Source organism: Manacus candei, unplaced genomic scaffold, assembly GCF_025592945.1.
Source record: "Manacus candei isolate 608988 ecotype Guabito, Panama unplaced genomic scaffold, ASM2559294v1 h1tg000074l, whole genome shotgun sequence".
NCBI lineage: Eukaryota > Metazoa > Chordata > Aves > Passeriformes > Pipridae > Manacus > Manacus candei.
This window is the reverse complement of record NW_026138122.1, coordinates 499,192-519,347: the sequence shown is the minus strand read 5'-3', so window position 1 is coordinate 519,347 and position 20,156 is coordinate 499,192. Positions and strand designations below refer to the sequence as shown.

At 50.0% G+C, this 20,156-nt stretch overlaps 2 protein-coding genes across 4 annotated transcripts; both read left to right on the top strand.

Moving 5' to 3' along the window:
- Positions 1 to 1,220: 1,220 nt before the first annotated feature.
- SPINK4 (serine peptidase inhibitor Kazal type 4) lies at positions 1,221 to 4,834 on the top strand. 2 transcript variants are annotated; one of them, XM_051809015.1, is made up of 5 exons: positions 1,221 to 1,314; positions 2,286 to 2,320; positions 2,637 to 2,749; positions 3,454 to 3,541; positions 4,600 to 4,834. In XM_051809015.1, the coding sequence occupies exons 1-4, from the start codon at positions 1,251 to 1,253 to the stop codon at positions 3,506 to 3,508; spliced, it is 267 nt and encodes an 88-aa protein (XP_051664975.1). In that variant the 5' UTR covers positions 1,221 to 1,250; the 3' UTR covers positions 3,509 to 3,541; positions 4,600 to 4,834. The 2 variants fall into 2 exon arrangements, with proteins under 2 accessions (XP_051664975.1, XP_051664974.1); XM_051809014.1 differs by lacking the exon at positions 4,600 to 4,834 and having other exon boundaries at positions 3,454 to 3,621.
- A 5,839-nt stretch (positions 4,835 to 10,673) lies between these two features.
- On the top strand, positions 10,674 to 15,886 carry HEMGN (hemogen). 2 transcript variants are annotated; one of them, XM_051809085.1, is made up of 5 exons: positions 10,674 to 10,886; positions 13,299 to 13,392; positions 13,741 to 13,928; positions 13,959 to 14,072; positions 15,220 to 15,886. In XM_051809085.1, exons 1-5 carry the CDS (start codon positions 10,805 to 10,807, stop codon positions 15,327 to 15,329), a joined length of 588 nt encoding a protein of 195 aa, XP_051665045.1. In that variant the 5' UTR covers positions 10,674 to 10,804; the 3' UTR covers positions 15,330 to 15,886. The 2 variants fall into 2 exon arrangements, with proteins under 2 accessions (XP_051665045.1, XP_051665044.1); XM_051809084.1 differs by having other exon boundaries at positions 10,691 to 10,886; positions 13,741 to 14,072.
- Positions 15,887 to 20,156: the final 4,270 nt, after the last annotated feature.

The following is a 20,156-nucleotide window of genomic DNA, read 5'->3' as shown; positions in this document are numbered from 1 at the left end:
TCAAATGTTTGGTCTCTGTGTGCCTGGAGCCCTCCAAGCCTGCTGGTGGTTTCTGTGGTGGTTTCTGGACACCTACCTCATGTCCACCCTTTGCACACATGGCACATCCTACCTGCTCCCATGCGGAAGGAGAGACCCTTTGCCCCTTCTGGCCCAGACCTCATCTCAGCAAGTCTATCCCAAGGGAGTTTTTTAGTCAACACTGACTTTATGCCCAGTGGTCCTCTTTCCCCTCCTTCACCCTTCACCAACTGATTTTGTTTCATGAAAGGAAGACTGGGACAGATGTGGAAAATTCAGTTTCTGAGAAAGAGATGATAAGGATGCTCACACAGAAGGACTGGCATCAAGCATCCAGTCTGGGAGGCAAAGCAGCTGGGCTCTTCTTGAGTGGTGATGTGTGTTGAAAAGACTGTGTCTCTTACCACTGAGGATCCTCTCCAGCCTCTCTGTCTCCTCTGTGCTCTGTGTGCCACTTCTGTGTGTTTGATCTGGGTACCCATGCACACAGCTCCCTTCCAACACACTGAATAATTTTGCTCTGTCCATCTCAGCTGCAACCAAGGTGGTGAGGTATCATAGCACTTTTGACTATGTGGCTCCCCTAAGCACAGGCAGTGACTGTACTTGCAACTCTCTGCTCCCAATCAGCCAAATTTTGTTCCCTCCAGCCCCTCTGTGCCCCCAGCCTGTCCCATCCCACCCAGTACCTAGGTGGGCTTGCTGCAGCATGATGGCAGGCCTCCTGTTGTGTCTGGGGTCCTGCCCAGTGCATGAGGCCGCTGAGTATCCAGCTGGCTGTATCTCATGGGATAATGCTCAGGCCACAGTGCCGCCACCCAAATCAGCCTGAATTTCCGGGCTTTTCTATGGGCAGTCTCACCACTCAAACAGAGATACCTGTCATGTATGAAGAATAGCAGCTGCAAAGGGATGGTTTGGGCAAGATACACTCAGAAGTAAGGTGGCTGGGGTAAGTGGAGAAGAGCAGCCTTGCCCAACTCTGACAACTGTGCAAAGGGATTGTAAAGCAGCCTCCAGTGCTGTCACCTGAAGCTGGAAAGAGGCACAGGGGAAGCTTATCAGTTGCATGAGAGTGCCCAAGCAATCCATCCCTCTGGGTGTACAGTCCAGCTGCTACCAGCACAGATCAAAATGCTGCTTTTCCCAGCACTCCTGAGATAAGCTGGTGCCCTCCCTTATAAAGGCAGCCAGAGCGAGGTGCCCGAGCGTGTCTGCCTGAACCAGCCATGGCTGTGAGGGATCTGGTGGTGGTGGTGGTGGCAGCAGTGGTGACTCTGGTTGCTGCCGGCGGTAAGTCTGCTCTGCTGCTTGAGGGAATGGCAGAAGGACCAAAAGTGGGTGACAGGGAAGAAAGATCCAGAAATTCTGGTTTGGAGAGAAGGTGAGGAGGGCAAACAACCAGTGGCAGCATGGTGAGGAAGGACTGGAGCAAACACACCATACCTTCCTTATTAGCAGTTCAGGGCAAGGATTGCAGGCTGGTTCATCAGCTGTATTGCACCTGGGAGAGGGATGGGATAGGGAGAGTTCACAGTTTGAACAGGAACCAGGTCCTAGGAGGACATCACATACACTGGGGTGGCAGCTACTGTAGTTCCTGCTTCCATGAAGACTGGCAAGTCCTTGCAAGAACCCTATGTGCTCAGCATATTCTTGTGGAAAGCACCTGTTTGTAGGTACTGGAAAGCCACTGCTACCTAGGTGTATGTAGGTGTGATCCTGCACCAACCTGTGTGAGAGCCTTCATGTCCTTAGATGGGCACAGATGGGCTGTGAACTGTTGCTACTACTCTGCCTGACTGAAAAAGAAAGAACCACCGAATGCTGCTCTCCCTAGGGATTGCAATTGTCCAGCTGTGCAGCATCACCAGCCTTCTGAGGATACTCCATGCCCCATACATTACTGCCTGGTTTCCCATTTCCTGAGATGTGTTGGATGCTCTGTGGAACTTCTGGTCCAGAGACTGGGAGAGAGTGCTGTTGGAAGATGGTTTAGTGGGTAGGAACAGCCGTTTCCAGCTTTACCCCAGCCAGTGCAGCTGTGGATGGAAGCTGTGTACTGTGCTGCTGGCAGGGGGAGTGGGACTGGCATGCAGCAAACTGATTCCCCCTCATGAAACCCACACAGTTGATTCAGGTCCTGAGTGGGCTCTGCACAACACTGCTTTCCCTTTGGTTTGGATGTGATCCTCAGTTGATGACTTGTGCTTCTGCCATCAGTCACAGGTGTGCCATGCTCATGGGTCTCTGCTCTATTTCAGGGGCAGAGCTGAATGAAGAGAGTGGCCTGAGAAAGGTAAGAGGTTTCTGGTTTTTTCCTTGTTCGTGGCTTGAGATGGATATGCCTGGTGTGCCTGGGAGAAAGACTGTTTCCAGCAATCATCCACGGACTCGGGGGTACTGGTGTTCCAGCACCAAACCCACATCAAATCCCAGGCTGCAAGTCCCACTGAGGGCTGTGGTGGTCTCTGCTCCCTGTGTGGCCATGCCCTGCCCCATTTGGGGCAGAAGGAACCAGGTTGCCAGTGGCACTTGCTCCTGCCTGGGCATTGTGAGAGGAAGAGATGGGTCCTGCTGGCACTGAAATGTGTGCTGTGGTTTCTCCTTTCAAGCCGGTGTGTGCAGACATGGTTGACCTGCAGGCCTGCCCCCTCCTGTACTTGCCTATCTGTGGGACCGATGGGAATACCTATGCAAATGAATGCCAGCTCTGTGTGGAGCAAATGTAAGCTCATGCCCTTGGCAGAGACCTTCTGGGTCTAATTTAGGCTATCTGGGCGGTTGTGAAATACTGTCATTCGTGCCTGGGAAAATCATGGCAGACTGCACTTGCATGGCAAATAGCACAAGCCGTGTGTTGGGCTGCAAGGGGGGACGGATAACCAGCTTGTCAAGCGAAGCTGCAAGGAAGTTGGTGGAGCTGCACCCAGCTAGTCTGGGGAAGGGGAGGCCTGGGGTTATCTAGCAGTAGCCTGCAGTTGCAAATGGGATGGAGCCACTTCTTCTTGGTAGTAGCAAGTGATATACAACGTGGGGCAACAGCCACAAGCAGCAGGTCCAAGAGGATGAAAAGTTGATGCAGGGAAAACCTTTTCCCCAGGAGGGTGGTGCACCATGGAGGTGTGAGGAGGGGGTCTCCATTCTTGTGGGGTGGTGGTTAGGGCTCAGACAGAGCCATGGCCACTGTAACCTCACACTAGGGACAGCCCTGCTGTGAGCAGACTGGGCTGGAGGCCCACCACAAGTGTCACAGGCCCTGGGAGGGGACATCTGTGAGCCAGGATGACTTGACCTCAACTTTTTAGACAGGAAAATGAGTAAGCCTATTTTGTAATAGTCAGTTCCATTCCATTTGATGGAATGCAGCCAAAGTGTGACTCGCAAAGTATTTTTTTTTATCTCTTACTCTTTTTTCCTGTATTATTTTAGGAAAACCAGGCAAGACATCCGGATTCTGAAAGATGGGGAGTGTCAAAATACCTGAGCTTTCTGATAGCTTTCCTGAACCTAGAAACAGGTGATTAATTGATCCTGTGTGCTCTGTGCTGATTGGACACTTACATTAGCTATGGTAAATAATAAAAAATAACATGTACAATCTTATTTAAACAGCACTTTTTTGTGCAAGGCTGAGGGAAAACACGACAAGCCAGTTCCCATAAAGGGCTGATAAAAGTGTAGTCAAAACATTAATTTCAAATCCACATCACAAAACAGGGTGTTCTGCACATTACCTCACTCACATTACTGTGAGAAAAGCCATGGAGGAGCAGCAAGAAAAACACAAATCCTTGTGAAGACAGTGCTGGACAAGTGCAGGTTTTTTTCTGTAGGAGGCAATTTCGCAAAGGGAAAGTAAAGTTTTTTCAGAATGAGAGAAGATGTCTCCCTGGCTCACTAGTAAACTGCTTCACTGCTTCCAGAGGTGATGTAAATTGAAAATAGTAACATCTGCACTTCTCATATTAGATGTTATTCAGCTTTTTATCCAAAAGGCTTTCACATACCAATCAGCTCAGATAATACATGGGGGCATGGAAAGAGCTTGAGTGGAGAAGCTGAACACAAGAGACCCCAGATCTCTGCTCCAGCACTTGAGAGCAACCTTCAAACTGAACAAATTTCAGGTCTTGGTTGCTCCTGGTGTCAGGGCCATCTTTGAGACTGTGGCAGGGCTCAGTCCCACCAGGGTAACAGTGTCAGTGTGCATCAGCAGTCTCTGGGGCTCCCTCTGCTCTTTCATCTTCCACTTCTACCACATGGTCCACAACTCACCTTTCACAAAATACTTGTAATGAGGTTGTACACCTTGGGTGTGCAAGGGGCCCTCTTTGCTCATAGTGGCAGCTATCAGAGGACACTGACTAATCCAGGACTTGTCTCCTGAATTCAGTTCAGTCCTGCACCAGATATATTTCTACAGAATTACTGGCTGAGATTACAGACCAGCTTTGAAGAGTGTTTCAGTGTGAACTGACACCCTCCAAGGATAGGCCTGTCCTCACCCACAGGAGATCATGCTGCTCTGACTTGCTACTATACTATAATTGTATACTGTACACCTCTTATTTGCAGGCATCTGAGTAAGAATACGGGGTGCATCATATGGTCAAGTGAGCTCCCTGAAGTCAGTGACCATTCTGCAAGTCTGGGAGCTCTGCCTGTGTCGTGGCTACTGTGCTTGATCAGCTGGAATTCATCCCCTCACCCAGTTCTGCACTTTGCTGAAGCCACCAGATGGGACACTGCAGCACCATAATGCACAACAAAGCCATTGCTGACAGATTTAATGCTGCACCAGGAAATAGTATTGAGGAGCATAAAACAGCCATGCTCAGTCAGATGGATTGCATCCACCATTTTTTGTCCCAGAGGCAGCTGCTGTCATCAAAAGTTTTCTCTCCTTAAAAAGTTCTTTACCAGGCTAAGAAGTCCCAGCCTGGCTCAGGGTTGTTTTAAAAGCTTTGACCGTCCCTGTTGTCCTTTCCTGGACCCTTTCCACTTCTGCAGAGGAGGGGACACAGCTTGCCCACCCATCCATGGGTGCTGCTGTTACACCACTTGCTCATTTGCCCTGAGGCTCTGCAAGCCTGCTTTTCCCTTTTCTGTCCTCCGGTAGCAAGGGAGAGGTGCTCTGCTGTGTGCTGCTCTCTGCATTGCCAGGTCTTCTCTGCAGACCTTGGTGTCTCCTGTGCACCACAGGGAAGGGCTTTGGTGGGGTTATGACCCCCAAAACACTTCCACGGTGAACAACACAAATGTACGGCTCACTTCTGTCCTGGGGTTTTCTGCTCCTGCTGCTGCCAACCCAGCCACAGGCAGGATGTATTTGGGCAGCTCTATCCCAGCTTTCTGCCAGGGCTGAAGGGAAGGTTATGCCCAGCTTAGCATGGTGCATGACTGGGACCCATTCTCCTCCTGGGGTGGCTGGAGGTCACCAGTATCTCAGCCCCATGCCATGGCTCAAGCTGCACAGGCAGAGTGGCTGCAGCCCTTCTCGTATTCCCTGAGAGCCACATCTATTTATGTGCAGAGGCTAGGAAAAAACAACACAAACAATCCAGAGGCTCTTCTGAAGAGGGAAACCACATGCCTCCAGCACAACGTGGAGTGTTTATTCAGAAACTGCAGAACTAAAGCACACACTTATAGGTCAGACCTGCAAGGTTAGAGCATGGGCAGCCACAGGACAGTGTCAGTGTTGACTCTACACACAGCGAATTCAGAGGTACCAGTCCTCCCCAGGGACTGGTGGATTTGCCTGTTTATTTCACATGGCTCAAAAGCAAGCTGCAGAGCAAGGGGAGGATGGTGGGAATGGTTTAACGCCACCACAGACCTCAGGGCCTGTGCAAGACTAGCCTGGTGCAGAGAGCCTGACTCTGAAGACTGGCAGATCTGTGGCTGGCAAGGTCAGGTGAGGCTCAGGAAGCAGCTGATGGACAGCAAAATGCCTGCAATGCCCTGATCTGTGCCAAAGGGTATGAATGTGGATTTGCACTTCTGCATACAGTTTTGCCTGTTCAATTTATCCACCTGTTTCCCATCTTTTGATGCTTCAATCAAGGCAGGAAGAGGAAGGGATTATCTGTTTTCACAAGCACCATAGTTTGCCACACAGAGCAACTGGTAGTTGGGCTCCCAGAGAAGTGTGTTGCAACCAGGCAAGTTGCCTCCAAATGTGCCTGAAGTCAGGGAGTGAAGGACAAGCCTGCAGGTTTGTCAGATAAAAGTGGAAGAAATGCCCTGATAGTGTGCTAGGGTGGCAGTGGTGTAGCTTCCCCAGCTGCCCACGTTGATCCCTCAGATAACCCTGGGCTCAGGGCTGCACCCATGACTGCAGGGAGGAATATTTGGGTCTCTGGATATTGCCTCGCAGTAGCCAGATAGGGGAAAGAGAGATACACTGGAGGGTCATGAGACCTTTGACTTATACATAGATCCAAAGCCTGGTGTTGTCAGGTCTACAGTGACAGCAGTTCCACCAGCGTCAGGAGAGAGGCCCAGTGGCAGGATCCAGTCCTAGGTCCAGTTGTCCCTTGGACAAAACTTTTGAAAGCTATGTCATGGACTGGCAATGGTGAGATGTACCCAAGGTTGTGGGTGTTCCCCTACCAAGCAGCTCCAGTGACACTTGAGGAGTCTGTGACGCTGGAGATGCTCAGGTTGCTGAACACCCAGCTGAACTCTTCCAGGTCCTTGTTTAAAAACTGGATGCACCAGTGGAGGTGGTCTAGGGCCAGATGAACTGAAATGTGGAGTGAAAGGGGAGGGAAGCAGTATCTGGCACACTGTAAGGTGTCCAGCTGCAACAGTTCACGCAACCAAGACTGGCCAGAAAGTTTAACTTAGTTTCACAAATTCATTCATAACAAAGGGGAGGCAGCTTTGGCCACATCTGCTCAGGAGCTCTGATGAAGAAGACATCACTGCATTGCTGGTGCTGGTGGGGCACAGGGAGGCACAGGGAGGCAGTGCTGGGCTCTAAAATGAGCCCAGTGCCATTGTGGGTGAGACTCTGCCTCTCAGTACCTCTTCTTCAGAGCATAGATAACTCAAAACTAGGCAGTGGGGTCTGTAATCTCTATGTTTTTAACCATTTTCAAAGCCTTCCCATGGGATAATAAAATCACTTCCTTGGGATTTAAAGTAAGTTACACACAAGAGACAAGTCTCTTACAGAGAGTTCATTCCCGAGAGATGCAAGCACAAGCTCTGTAAGATTTTAGTGTTTTCCACTAAACACCTCTAAAGACTCTGGGGGCACAGTGGCTCTTTCTTGTACAAGTGCTCTCTTCAGGGTAGAAGATGGAGAACGGAGAAACATTCACAGCACCAGCTCTGCAGTATCATCAGCAATATTTTGCTGAGTCAAGAGTCACTTATCAGACCTCGCCAGGCTTCGGAGTGACTGAGTAGACGATGGGTGTGAGAAGCTGAGTTAGCCACGGTCTGAGCCACCCAGTTCCCGTGGAGCAGTGAAACACACAGGGATTTCCACCCTTTCTTCCATGTTTCATATCACCTGCAAGCAGCCCAAAATGTAGAATCATAGAATCATTTAGGTTGGAAAAGGCCCTTAAGATCATGAAATCCAACCACTAATCCAGCACTGTCATATACAGCACTAAACCATGTCCCTAAGCACCACATCTACATGTCTTTTAAATACTTCCAGGGATGGTGAGTCCACCACTGCCCTGGGCGGCCTGTTCCAGTGTTTAACAGCCCTTTCAGGGAACAACTTTCTCCTGATACCCAATCTAAACCTCCCCCAGAGCAATATGGGGTCATTTCCTCTTGTTATTTGGCAGAAGAGATGGACCCCCCCTGTCTAAAATCTACTTTCAGGTAGCTGTAGCAATAAGGTCTCCCCTCAGGTTCCTTTCCATCAAGCTAAACACTCACAGCTCCTTTAGCCTCACAGGACTTGTTTTCTAGACCCTTTACCAGCTTCGTTGCTCTCCTTTGAACACACTCCAGTGTCACAATTTCTGCACCTGGGACAGGGAAACCCTGGCTGTGTGTATAGACTGAGGGATGAGAGGCTGGAGAGCAGCACTGTGGAAAGGGACCTGGGGGTCCTGGTTGATGGCAAGTTGAATCTGAGTCAGCAGAGTCCTGGCAGGCAGGAGGGCCAACCCTGTCCTGGGGGCATCAGGCAAAGCATCACCAGCCGGTCAAGGGAGGGGATTGTCCTGCTCTGCTCTGACCTGGGGCAGCCTCACCTTGAATATTGTGTGCAGTTTGGGGCGCTGCAATATAAGAAAGATATTAAGCCATTAGAGAGTGTCCAAAGGAGGGTCATGATGAAGGGTCTGGAGGGGAAGCTGTGTGAGGAGTGGCTGAGGGCACTTGGTTTGTTCAGCCTGGAGAAGAGGAGACTGAGGGGAGACTTCACTGAGGTTTTCAACATTCTTATGAGGGGAAGAGGAGGGCTAGATACGGATCTCTTCACTCTCGTGACCAGTAACAGGACTTGAGGAAATGACGTGAAGCTGAGTCAGGGGAGGTTTAGGTTGGATATTATAAAAAGGTTTTTCACCAAGAGGGTGGTTGGTCACTGGAACTGGCTCCCCAGGAAAGTGGTCACAGCACCAGGCCTGCCAGAGTTCTAGAAGCATTTGGACAACGCTTTCAGGCACATGGTGGGATTCTTCTGGCGTTCTGTGCAGGGCCAAGAGTTGGACTTGATGATCCTGATGTGTCCCTTCCAACTCAGCATAATCTATGATTCTATATCTTTGTTGTAGTGAGGGACCCAGAAAGGAACACAATGTTCAAGGTCTGATATGTTTCTCTTCTCCACAAGCAATGCCTTTGCACAGTAAAGCATCCTGAAGGATACAGTTTTCTGATGTCTGCATGACCAGGGTGGCCCCAGGGCTGTGCAGCCTCACACAGTGCTGGAACAAGGACACCTCCACCAGCTTGGGACACCATGCCTTTGCTTATGACTGAGCTACAAGAAACTACTCTGAATGACTTGGAAGCCTCACATCTCTTTATGCCATCCATGTTCCTGGCCCACCCTCCCATATCAGAGCGTTCCCATGTCTGCTCTGCTGCCACCACCCTGCTGCTTCTTTTGGGGCTGTTAGACCTACCCCACCTCTGTGGAGGTACCATGTAATCTGTAGTGGACAGAGGGCAGGAGCCCTGGAGCGAAGTGGTAACTCGGGATAAGCAGAAAGGCAGCAGAGATGACCTTGGACCCCCAGGGTTACATCTTAAGACGCCCACAGACATGAAGTTTCAAGCCTTGGAGTTTTCAGGGACCTAGAGAGAGATGCTGCTGAGAGCAAATGATGTTCATTAAAAATAAAAAAGACTGGCAGAGACTGGAGGCAGGCCAGATTGGCTCTTCCCTGAGGAGCTGCTCTGCTTCAGGGCAAGTCTTGGGACTGTTCAAGGAGCTGGGATCATCCCTGCTGTGAAAGGCAGGCAATTCCCAGAGGACCTGGGGGTACAAGAACACTGTCAGGTTCTTCCACCAACTTTTGAGCCACTTTGAGTTCATGGGGGGCAGGGAGGGAAGGGATTAGGAGCACAAGCACCTCAGCAGTGCATAAGTAGGTGAGTGTCTCATGGAGAAAACTGTTGGTAGAAGCTGAATCCCAAATACCCTGGCACTGACTGCATTAGAAGCTGGGTAAAGAGGTGTCTGTGGTCCATCAGAGTTGTTATACACACTATAATCTTAAGCCTTTCTGTGCTATCCTGATGTGAGAAACTTTGAAGGCAGTTTTCGGGGGAGGCCAGGACTGCTACCTCATCTCACATGCACTGACCTGAGGGCCTGGCCATTCCCACAGAACAGGGAACAGGCTCTCGGCACCAAAGCTATTGTACCAAGCAGAAGCTTCTCCTTGGCAGCTGTCCTGGCCCTGCAGATGGTCCTACAGAGGTTGCATGAGGCTGCATGCTGTGCAGGCCTGAGGCTGAGATGGGCAACAGGGAGCTAGGAACAACTGCTAAAGGAAATCATCCTGTGGGAGCAAGGGACCAGCTGGGTCTTCCCACTGTTTCCACTGGGGCTGCCCATTGCCATCCTCCTTCGTGAGTGAAGTGCTTTGCTCACAGCCTCAATCCACTGGAACAGCAAGTCATTGGGAAGTCCTCAACATGCACAGACAGGTATGGATTTATTATTCTGTCTGGATTTCCCAGGAAGGTGGTGTAGACCTTGGACAGGTAACATGACTTTGGCAGTCTCTGTCCTTGGGGGTTTCCAAAGAATATGACAACCCAGCTGTCCTGACCTCCTGCAGCAGACAGTCCTACGAGGGGAGCTGGAGGATGTCCCTTTCCAGCACTTCCAGGGTCCTATGCAAACACCTTTCAGATAGCATACATCCCATTTCAGACTTCTCAAAGGGTCCTCAAGGACTAACAACACCTCCTTGCATCTCATTCTGGAAACCAGCAGTGAGGCAATGCTGCATCCTGGCCTGCCATGCAACATCTGTCCACCATAAAGGAGAGCATTTGAGTCACAATTTAGCAACAGTGAGTGTAAATTTCCTATCCAAAGTGGATTTATTTGCAGTATAAAAGCACTAACATGTTTTGCAATCCACAGAGTAGATCCTGGATAGAGACTTTCACACCTTTGCACTCTGATAAGAAGAATATTATTACCCTCCCAGTGGCCTGGACAGATAAGAGGTTTAGGGCGGGCAGTCTGCATTTTTTTCAAGCTCTCTTTATGCTGCACCAGTATCTCCAGATGCCTTCTCCAGGGAACTAAGCTGCTTACTGTTTAAAACTGCAAAGAGCAATGGAGAGTTTAAGCAAAGACCATCCTTCTCCGGATTCTTCCCTGCCACGCTCTGCAGCCCGTGAGGAGTATGCTGTGCCAGGTAATGATGAGACCATTCCTAACTTAAGTTTTTGGAGAGAGGAGAGAATTATCTTTGTCACCAGTGGTTTCGAAAACAGGAGCTAACAATTACTAGTTTACACCTGGGGGTGGAGGATGCACATTTAACTGCAAGTATACGTGTCTTTTTACATGTTAGGTTTCAGATCACAAAGGCAGAAACACATGTAAAGGCTTTTCAACTCTAAGTCCCTCAGGCAGCATCAATAAATTGTCTGCAGACTGGCAATACTGTCTCATCGTTCTTATAGCTTGATTTTTTTTCTTTTCATTTAATCTCTGTGCCTTTGTGTCTTCTAGTGAACGATTTTTCATCAGGATGGGTATGTTTTACTGTGATCTTTCCTGCCTAGTGCTGGCAGGTGACGGACAGCTTTGGAGCTCTTGTGGGAGTGCTTTCTTGGACCAGTTAGAAATTAATGAGGAGTGTTTGCTTAGAAAGGCCTGGGAGAGAGACTGATTACAAGCAGCTAAAAATGCTTTTACAGCTCACAATACATTTCGAAGGGAAAAGAAAGTTACCTTGGCTGCAAATGGGATGTGCAAGGGATTACAGACTTCAGCAGCTGAACTGAAGCCCTCTGCAGGTGCTGCTACTGCAACTTGTAACCTCATCTTCCCTGGAAGCTTCCTGAGTTTTGCTATGTGGATGGCAGAGCCATCTCCTGCTGGCTGAGCACTACTGCCTCTGATACTGCTTTATGTTGCGGAAAAACCTCCCATTTCTCTTTGAGTTACTCTCAACTTCCCTGGACAGGGTCCTGGACAGTATGATGTAATGTTAAAGTTGACTCTGCTTTGATGGCACAGAGATGAATATAAATCTTTTCCAAGTTAAATTTCTGCAAGATTATAATTAATTATCAGAAGTGTCTTGTGTAAAGATCTACTTTGGGTAGAGGCTGGCTCCTGCTGTCAGTTTTGCTTTTTTCTGTCTGGACTACAGTTTTTCTTGCATGTAACAGGCACCTGGGATAAAAGAGCTATAGTTCCAGCTCAGCCTCGGAAGTCCTTTTCATCTTGCCAATTCTCCCGTCTGATCAAGGGAATGACAAAATGACCATTTTCACTGATTTGATCTAATACTTTAGTGTGAGCTGAGGCTTTTTGTGAAAAGAGATGGATCTGATTACATCTAAAAGAAGCAGGTCACAGTTTTGCTTTTTCATTGTGTGGGTTTTGTTGAAACTATAAAAATCAATTCTTTTGTGATCTCTTCAGTATACAGGTGGGAAGAATTTCCTCTCCCTCCAGGTGTCAGTGAAGTGGTATTGCCCTTTGTCTCATGGGATTGATCTCATGCTACTTGATTTGAGCCAGGTTTTTATTATTATAGCTTGGAGTCCAAGCTAGAAAACTCAAGCTGACTGGATCAGAAACCATAGGACCTATTGCCACATCATCAGAGATGCTGTCTGTTAGAGCAAAGACATGGAGAGGTGAAGTTCAGACTGTTCACCAGGCTGGTCTTTGCCTTAGGAAGCCATTTGGAGCCCTTTGTAGTCAGTGAAATGAGCACAGCTCAGCTTGGCCTAGGAAGGCATGTCACAGGGTGACTGGGATCTGGGGGGTGCTCCTCTCTGCTGGTGGCTGTAGGTAACCTGCACATCTTGGCCAAATGGTAAAGCCAGCATTGGAGCTTTCTCATATCAGTTAGTCTTTCTTCAGCTTTGCCATGGTCTTCTGCAATCCATCTTGGGGCTGTTTGTGTGGTCTTTGGGACCAGTCTTCTCACCTCCAGCAGAGTGTACTAGCCCTGTCTTGGTTTCTGGTCTCTTTCGGTCTGGTCTTCAGGGTCTCAGCCTAATACACATGAGCAGCTGTGTAGGGGCAGGCTGTGCCTCTGGCTCACGCTCTCTCCCTCACAGAGCTGCTCCTACGTTGTAGGACTGGCTGTTCTGCCACCCAAGGCTCTCCTTAGTTAGTTAGATAAGCATCTTATTTTCAGCAATGGCCAGTTGCAGCTGCCTGGGAAAAAGGGTAACAATGGAGCAAACATGAAGAATTATCTTGCAGTCTGTAGTGATGTCTGACCAAAGGATTTCACACTTCCCTTTGTGGTACAGGAAGCCTGCCCCATGCTTCCATCAGGTCCCAATACAGTAGGGGAGTAGGTTGGACAAGGGTCACCCCAAGACTGCAGCACCAGGATGAAAATTGCAACTAGATAGAAATTTAGAGCAATTTGCAGCTAGGAGCCTGGGAGATTTGGGTGCTGTGTCATCAGATCCTCCCCACTGAGGCTATGCTGGAAGTATAGCACCCAAGCAGTTTTGTATCAAAACCCAAAAAAAGCATGGCCCCTTGCATCAGTGCTCTAGCACTGGGCAGGGAAGGATCAAATTGTGCCCTTGGTCAGAATATCATATTAGCACTCAATTTATCCCTGCAGATGTCATCATAACGCACCGCTTGAGGGACCGGGAGCTGCTCAGAAAAAGAAAAGCAGAAGCCCTGGAGAAAGATTCGACTCAGTGGGTTCTGAGGTAAATCTTGCTTTTGGTTTGGAATTGTTTTTGTGGTGCACTTAACCTGAGTCTAAGCATGGCAGCCCAGCCTCTACATCTTCACCCAAGGACAGAGCCATCAGTCTGCAGCGGGGAAAGGTGACCTGCAGCCAGCAGCTGGGAGACAGTGATTAATGGGGGGCGTGGATTATGTAGGTGGCTGGTTGGCTGGCAAGCAAACCTCAAAAAAAGTGTGGGGCTGGTGAAAAATTTGATGCGCAAGCTCTTGCCCACCGGTGCAGCCCCAGACGGCTGTCATGCCAGGCTCAGGAGGGAAAGTCCTCTGCCCTACTCCCAAGTCTTCACCCGTGTGAAACCCCCTGGCAGGGTGCATAAGAACCAACAGCAAAAGAGAGGCAGAGGAGCCAAAAGAGGACGGGGCCGTCAGCCAGAGGTGAAGGCCACCCTAGACCCGGAACCAACCACAGACCCCCAGCCTGAGCTGCAGGAGGAGGCTGAACCAGTGCACTCTGAGCCAGCACTGCCTGAACCAGTGCACTCTGAGCCAGCACTGCCTGAACCAGTGCACTCTGAGCCAGCACTGCCTGAACCAGTGTACCAAGAACAGCTGCCCATGCTGACCATCCACAACCCGGTCAGTGGGATGCAACCAGTAGCAGTGGAAGAGGAGCCAGCAGCCAGGAGCTTGGATCCTGCAGGTGAGTTGCCACAGAGCTGCTGACCCTATGGTGGCTCGGGAGGCAGTACAGTGCTGCCTCTGGAGAACTGTCAGCCAAGGTTGCCCACCCCATCAACAATCATTCCACAGCACTTCTAGGGCATGGGCTCCTTCCCCACCAAACGTTACTTGGGTAGCTGTGAAAGGGTGGGGGGCATGTTGGGGCTGAGGGGACAGATTGTGCTCTCTAAGTCACAGGGAGAGACAAAAAGTCTACTATTGTCAGTAGAGTCATTGGGATGGGGTCTGCGGTCCCTGGCTCTAATTAATAGCTCCTTGTCCTAAGAACACTTCTGTGGCTCTGCCAAGAGCCACGTTAGGGCAGAGATGCTGTGTAGAGAAGATGCTGTTTCTTGAGGTCAGAGCTGGTCAGAGAAAGCCAAAGTCTGGGCATGCTCTGTCCACAGTCCACCCAGTTTCAGGATGGACACTGGGGTGGTGGGGAGGGAAGGGTGGGCACTAGGGCAAGGGGCAGGTGTCTACAGGCAACTACACCTTCAAATCCTGCCAGGACTGAGGCATGGAGGGCACTAAGCTGGTCTGAGTGGCAGACTGGTGTCTGGGCTCGAGAAATCCATTTACAGCTAATGTAGCAGGAGTTGCTCCCAGATCTGGCTTTGTTAAGTGTAGAGCACATTTACTTACAGCAGCCAGTGGGCCCAGTATGCAGGTTGCTTCATAACCAGGAAAACCTAGGATCTGCTTCAGAGGAGGTGAGCATCCTCTGACCCCCAATTACTACATTCCTAGCAATGTCTGTGCCAGCAGGGAAGAAAAGGCCTCTTGCTGCAAGGCATACAGTGCCCTCAGTGCCACAGAAAACTTCCATTCTGCCTCCTGAGGCCTGGGGCTGACTGTGGCACATCACACCAGTGCAGCTTCCAGCCCAGAAGTCTTGAAATGGGCAACCATCAGGCTTATGTTTATTTGCCTCCTGCCTTTAAACCCACCAGGGCTTTACCCACTCCAACTCCACTCCACAACTGAGACTGCCTTTGAAAAGCAGGCAGTCCATCTGGAGCTACCAAACATGCAGTTACAGGAGACTGGCCTTGGGGGCTTTAGCATGGGACAGAGGGAAAACACATGAGAGACCCCAGTATGAAATGATCTTACATGCATTATAGGTGAAGAGGAGGTGGTGAAACCAACAGAAGCAGAAATACTGGAAGATTTCAATACTCCTCTGGAAAACGACCACCAGGATAACGAATTCAACACACATGTTCTGTATTAATCACAAATCTTCATTCACGAAGCCTAGGCACAATGATCTGTATTGATTTTCTGATTGTTTGGGGATTTTACTTATTTTGACTCCTGCCTCACAAACTCTGATGAATACTGCAGCAGCTTCTTTCTCATTAGTCATAAAGCCCACATTCTCCTTGTCACTCTGCTTTCTGTGACTCTTTCAGGTTACAGTGTGGTCGACTGTACAGAGGCAGTCCTTTGGGAGTTGCCTGCTGCCTGTGGCTTATGAGCCCCCTGCTCTCTCTGCAGACAGGTTGTCTCATTCAGGCCCACAGAAAGCTTCATGGTGTCCTGCCACAGCACAGGTTAAGCATACAGTCCAGCATCCATCCTTCTGAAAGCCATTTCTGATTTGCATAAATGTGAGTGGCACTGCAAACCTGAAACCCAGTATAATTTTTAGTCAGCTGGAGCTGCACACCTTGGGCTTTTTCCTGTATCCCTGAAGCCATACATCCCTTTCTGCTTCTATTTTCACTCTGAAGGTCTTTCTCAAGGTCAGTTTTACTCTGCAAAAAACAATAAAATTGTTTTACTAAAGCCTGGAATGCTTTTTGGTTTCAGTTTCTGGGCAGCTTCCCTTTGACCTTGCTGAGCCACCATGTAAGGAGAACAAAAGATGGTTAAAAACAGCTGAAACTTGGCTGAATCATACACGTTTGTCAAGGAAATGCCATTTGGGGCAAAGAGAGGAACCACTCTGTACAGCCACTGTGTTCCTGGCTCCCCAGTCATGCAAATAGGACTTTTCCTGAAGCCGGGAAGGAATGGGGCATCCTCCCTTTCCCCACGTTTTGGGTCTTGGGGTCTTTGCTTGTGTGCAGGGCAGGGAAAATGGTTCTCTTACATTCCTGTAATGTCCTGACGCAGAGGGTCCTTCTCCTCTTGAGGTGGAGTGGAGGTCATATTGCCATTACCTGACTTACCAAGGGCCTGTCTCCCAGAGCACAGGGCTGGCCAGGCCCTGAGATCACTCTCGATTTGGGGGATTTTTTATTGGCTCCAGAGATGTTGATGCTGCTGTCCCAGAGCTCTCCAGGCTCTGCATCACGGCACGTGTGACGGCTCACTGGTGACACCAGTAACAGCCTCTCCAGTGACAGGATGGACACCCTTGACTCCCACCCCTGCTCTGCTCCCAGGGATGTCACATGAGGGGCAAGTGCTCACCAGCTCTTAGCACAGCCTCTCCACGCTGGAATCCTGGGATGACCTCTGCAGATACACTGCCAGAAGCTCTACAGCACCTGGTGGGTGGCAAAGCAGAAAGCATCCAGCAGCTCCGCAACCAAGCATATGCAGCCCACTCCCTATGGGCAGCTCCTGGAGGGATGGGTCCCCCTACACAGGTATCTTGGCACTGTTTTGGTCTCCACAGACGTACCAGCTAACAAAAGGTTTCACTCTCTCTTTGAGTAACTGATACTGGTGGGAGCAGAGCAAGACCTCTCACCTTCTGCCATGAACCACCCAAACCTCATCTGCAACCCCAGACAGGTAAGGTACAACAGGGGGGCCTTGTGGGAACCCTGCAGCATGGAGGGAGCTTGTGGCTGGGAGGTATGCTGATCCTAGGCCAAGGCACTGGGTGAAGGCAGCTGAGGCTGCACTGGCCTGAGGTGGAACCACAGGCAGGAGGTCATGATAGGGTTGAACACCGTCACAAAAGTGGTGCTGGGGTCCTCCTGCGAGTGTGGTGCCCACACCACAGGTGGGCTGGGCTGTGGCTGCTGCCAGTCAGGCCAGGAGACCCTTCCACCTGCTGGAGCCCCACCTGGTGGGGACCAGCAAGAGACAGTGGCTCTTCCCAGCTCTCCAGTCCTCAGCAGTGCTCACAGGAAGGGGGAATCAGCCACACTGCCCAATCCACATCTGCAGACATTTAGACTCTCCTGGTTCCCAAAGCTCCTTAGATTTTGGGGAGAAGAAACTTCTGGGAGGTTTTAGACTCATCTTACAGCTCACATCAATTAGGGAGGGCACAAAAATCCTATATTCCACCTTCTCCAATGTGAAGAGGAGCTGCAGGAGGTGGTAAAGGTCTGTCAGAGTGAGGTCTCCGTGAACACAGAGCAACACTCACTGCTGAAATACACGTGGGCAGCAGTGCCAACCCTTGCACTGCAGGGGCTGGAGAGCTCCCTGTGGCCAGAGGTGTGCAGGAACCAGAGAAAACATCTCTGTCTATCTCTGTGGAGATGCCTTTGATGTCCAGGAAGTCTTGGAATCGTTCCAGGAACCGCACACTTTCACACATGCTCTTTACCTGACTGGCTTGTTTGGCAGACATTAAGAAAAGGTGTGCCCGCAAACAATAAATCTTATCAGAGAAAAGATAAAGCCATCCTTATCAGCACTTTCACTCACCATGCACTGCTTCCTTCTCTGATGAGAGGACATATAACAGAGCTCTTGCTCATAAGGATGGAGTTCAGGTGTGAAGCTGGACACATGGGGGTCTACATGTATCTCTGAGGTAGGCCCTGCTGCCTGAATAGAGCTGGGGATAGGCTGGCGAGGGTGGAGGTATCTAGAGGAGTGAAGTTGCTGTTTTGCTGATGCAACAAATCAGCCTCTCCCTCCCTTCCCTCCTTCCTGAGTCCAAGAGAGATGTCTTTACCCAGGGCCATTAATAGAGTGTCAGACAAAAGAAATGTTCACCCTCTGGGATGACAACTATGATCTGGGTCTGCCATGAAGGGGAAGGCTGGGGGAGGTCAGAGAACTTTGACTGTAGCCTTCTTGATGATGAAGAGCAGGTGATGGGTGCAGGGAAATGGATGCTGAGCCATGGGGCCAGCACAGGGAGCCAGGTAAGTGCCTGACACAGTGATCCTTGCTGTGCTATATGGCGACAGGGCTGCCTGAGGCTCTTCCAGGATGCTCTATCCTGCTTCCTGAGGCACAAAACCAAGGCATGTTGTGATGTGTAGTGGACATGACCACTGTGGTTGTCTCCTCACTTGTGAGGTTCAGCTTGATGTTGGTTAATGTCAGCTGGGCAGGGCTGAACATGCTGCTGTGAGCTTATCTCAGGGCCATGGGTCCTGTCCCCATATCCTGAAGAGTGTGACATCCTGAGTGCTGACAGTCACAGCTATGACAGGACAGCTAAGGAGAGGGAACCTGATATCGTGTCCAGGAGAACCAGACTCTCCTCTTTCCACTGACAATTACCTTTCAATATCCTTTCAGGAAACACGCTTCCAGCTCTACGGGAGAAGGGAAGTTGTTTGGTTTGTGCACCCTGGCTTCCCACTTCTCAAATTGCTCTTGTGACACAGAGTCCCCCACATCTGCAGGAAGTCAGGGGTGATTTGTGGCAGGTTGTTGCTCATGGGTGATGTTTTGAGCCAGGAAGGTCTTCTGGTCCTTAGCAGAAGTGAAGTCATAGCTAAGCCCCAGCAGAAAGAAGTGGGCAAGCAACTTAGGGCCAGAGGCTACCAAAGCTCCATGAAAAGCCATTCCCACAGGGTGGCTGCTTGTCTGTCCATTCCCACAGGAGCCTGGTCTTGCAGAGATAAGAAAAACTTGCTGATTAATTTACTAATATTGACTTTAAGCAGTAAATCCTGGAGACTGCAAATACCCACTCCCTCTTTGGCCACCATTTCCTGCTCAGAGTTTGTTAGCTCTGATCCTTCCCATTCTGTGTTCACCATTTCAATAAATACCCCTCTGGGCTGAGAGACTGGGGCTGTGTGTCCAGCTCCAGTACTCCACCACCTGGCCTGACTCTCCTGTTTCACTAGGAAATCATATAACTTTAGAAAAAGTTAAATGAGGAGAAGTCTCTGGAGATCTTGAATCCAATCCCTGCTCAAAGCATGGCTAGCTCTGACCAGACTACTTTGGGCTTTCTCCAAACAAGTGTTGATAATTTCCAAGATGTGAGATCACCCCTCCCTTTTTCCCATCCCAGGGCTGTCCCACTCTCAGTCAAAGAAAGTTTCTCCTTCTGTCCCACCAGACTTACCCTCAGTACAGCTTTAGTTTCTTGCCTCTTGCACTTCAGAGAAGACTCCAGCTCCATCTTCTCTTTAACCCTCTTTAGGAGTGCAAGTTAGACTCCATGCTCACCTACTCTCCATGAGAACAAGCCCGATTCCCTCAGCCTGCCCTGTGCACCAGCTCTCTGCCTTGATGGCCTTAGCTGAGCTCATTCATAAGAATGTCTTTTTTTTGTACTAGGTTACTCTAATAGACCCGGTATTCCAGGTGTGGGCTCACCCACATCTGGCAGGTGGAATGGCCACTTGCCTAAACCCCCTGCCTGAAATTCAGTCCATCTGGATGGACCTGGGGTACTGAGCATGGCTGTGATTGTGTCTCCCTTGGACATCCTGAGGTTTGCACTGACACAACACAGAAAATGCAGAGAAGCCAGGATACAGCTTGTGTGGCAAACAACGCAATCTGAGCTTTGTAGCCTTAAAAATGATCCTTTTTTTTCAACCCTCTCCTCTCCACACCACCTTCCACAGAGTTTGCAAAAGCACTGAAACGCAGCGTGTGCCTTTTAATCACATGCCCCTGGACGTGGCTGCTTGTCTGTCCAAACTCTGACCGCAGGCTGAAGGTGCAGCTCTCGTAGCCCAGCACTGCGATCTGTGAAAGAACGAGCCACCCGTTCGCAGGGACCCAAACGGGTCGCTCCGCATTTCCAGCGGCTCCCCTCGCTCCTCGGTCGCTCCCTCCCGCCCGATCCCGCAGTGCTCCCTAGCGGCAGCACCGAATTGTACGGGTTGAAAAGGACGCTAAAAAAAATCATCTCTTTTCCCCCAGACCAGGTTGCTCGGAGCCCCGCCCA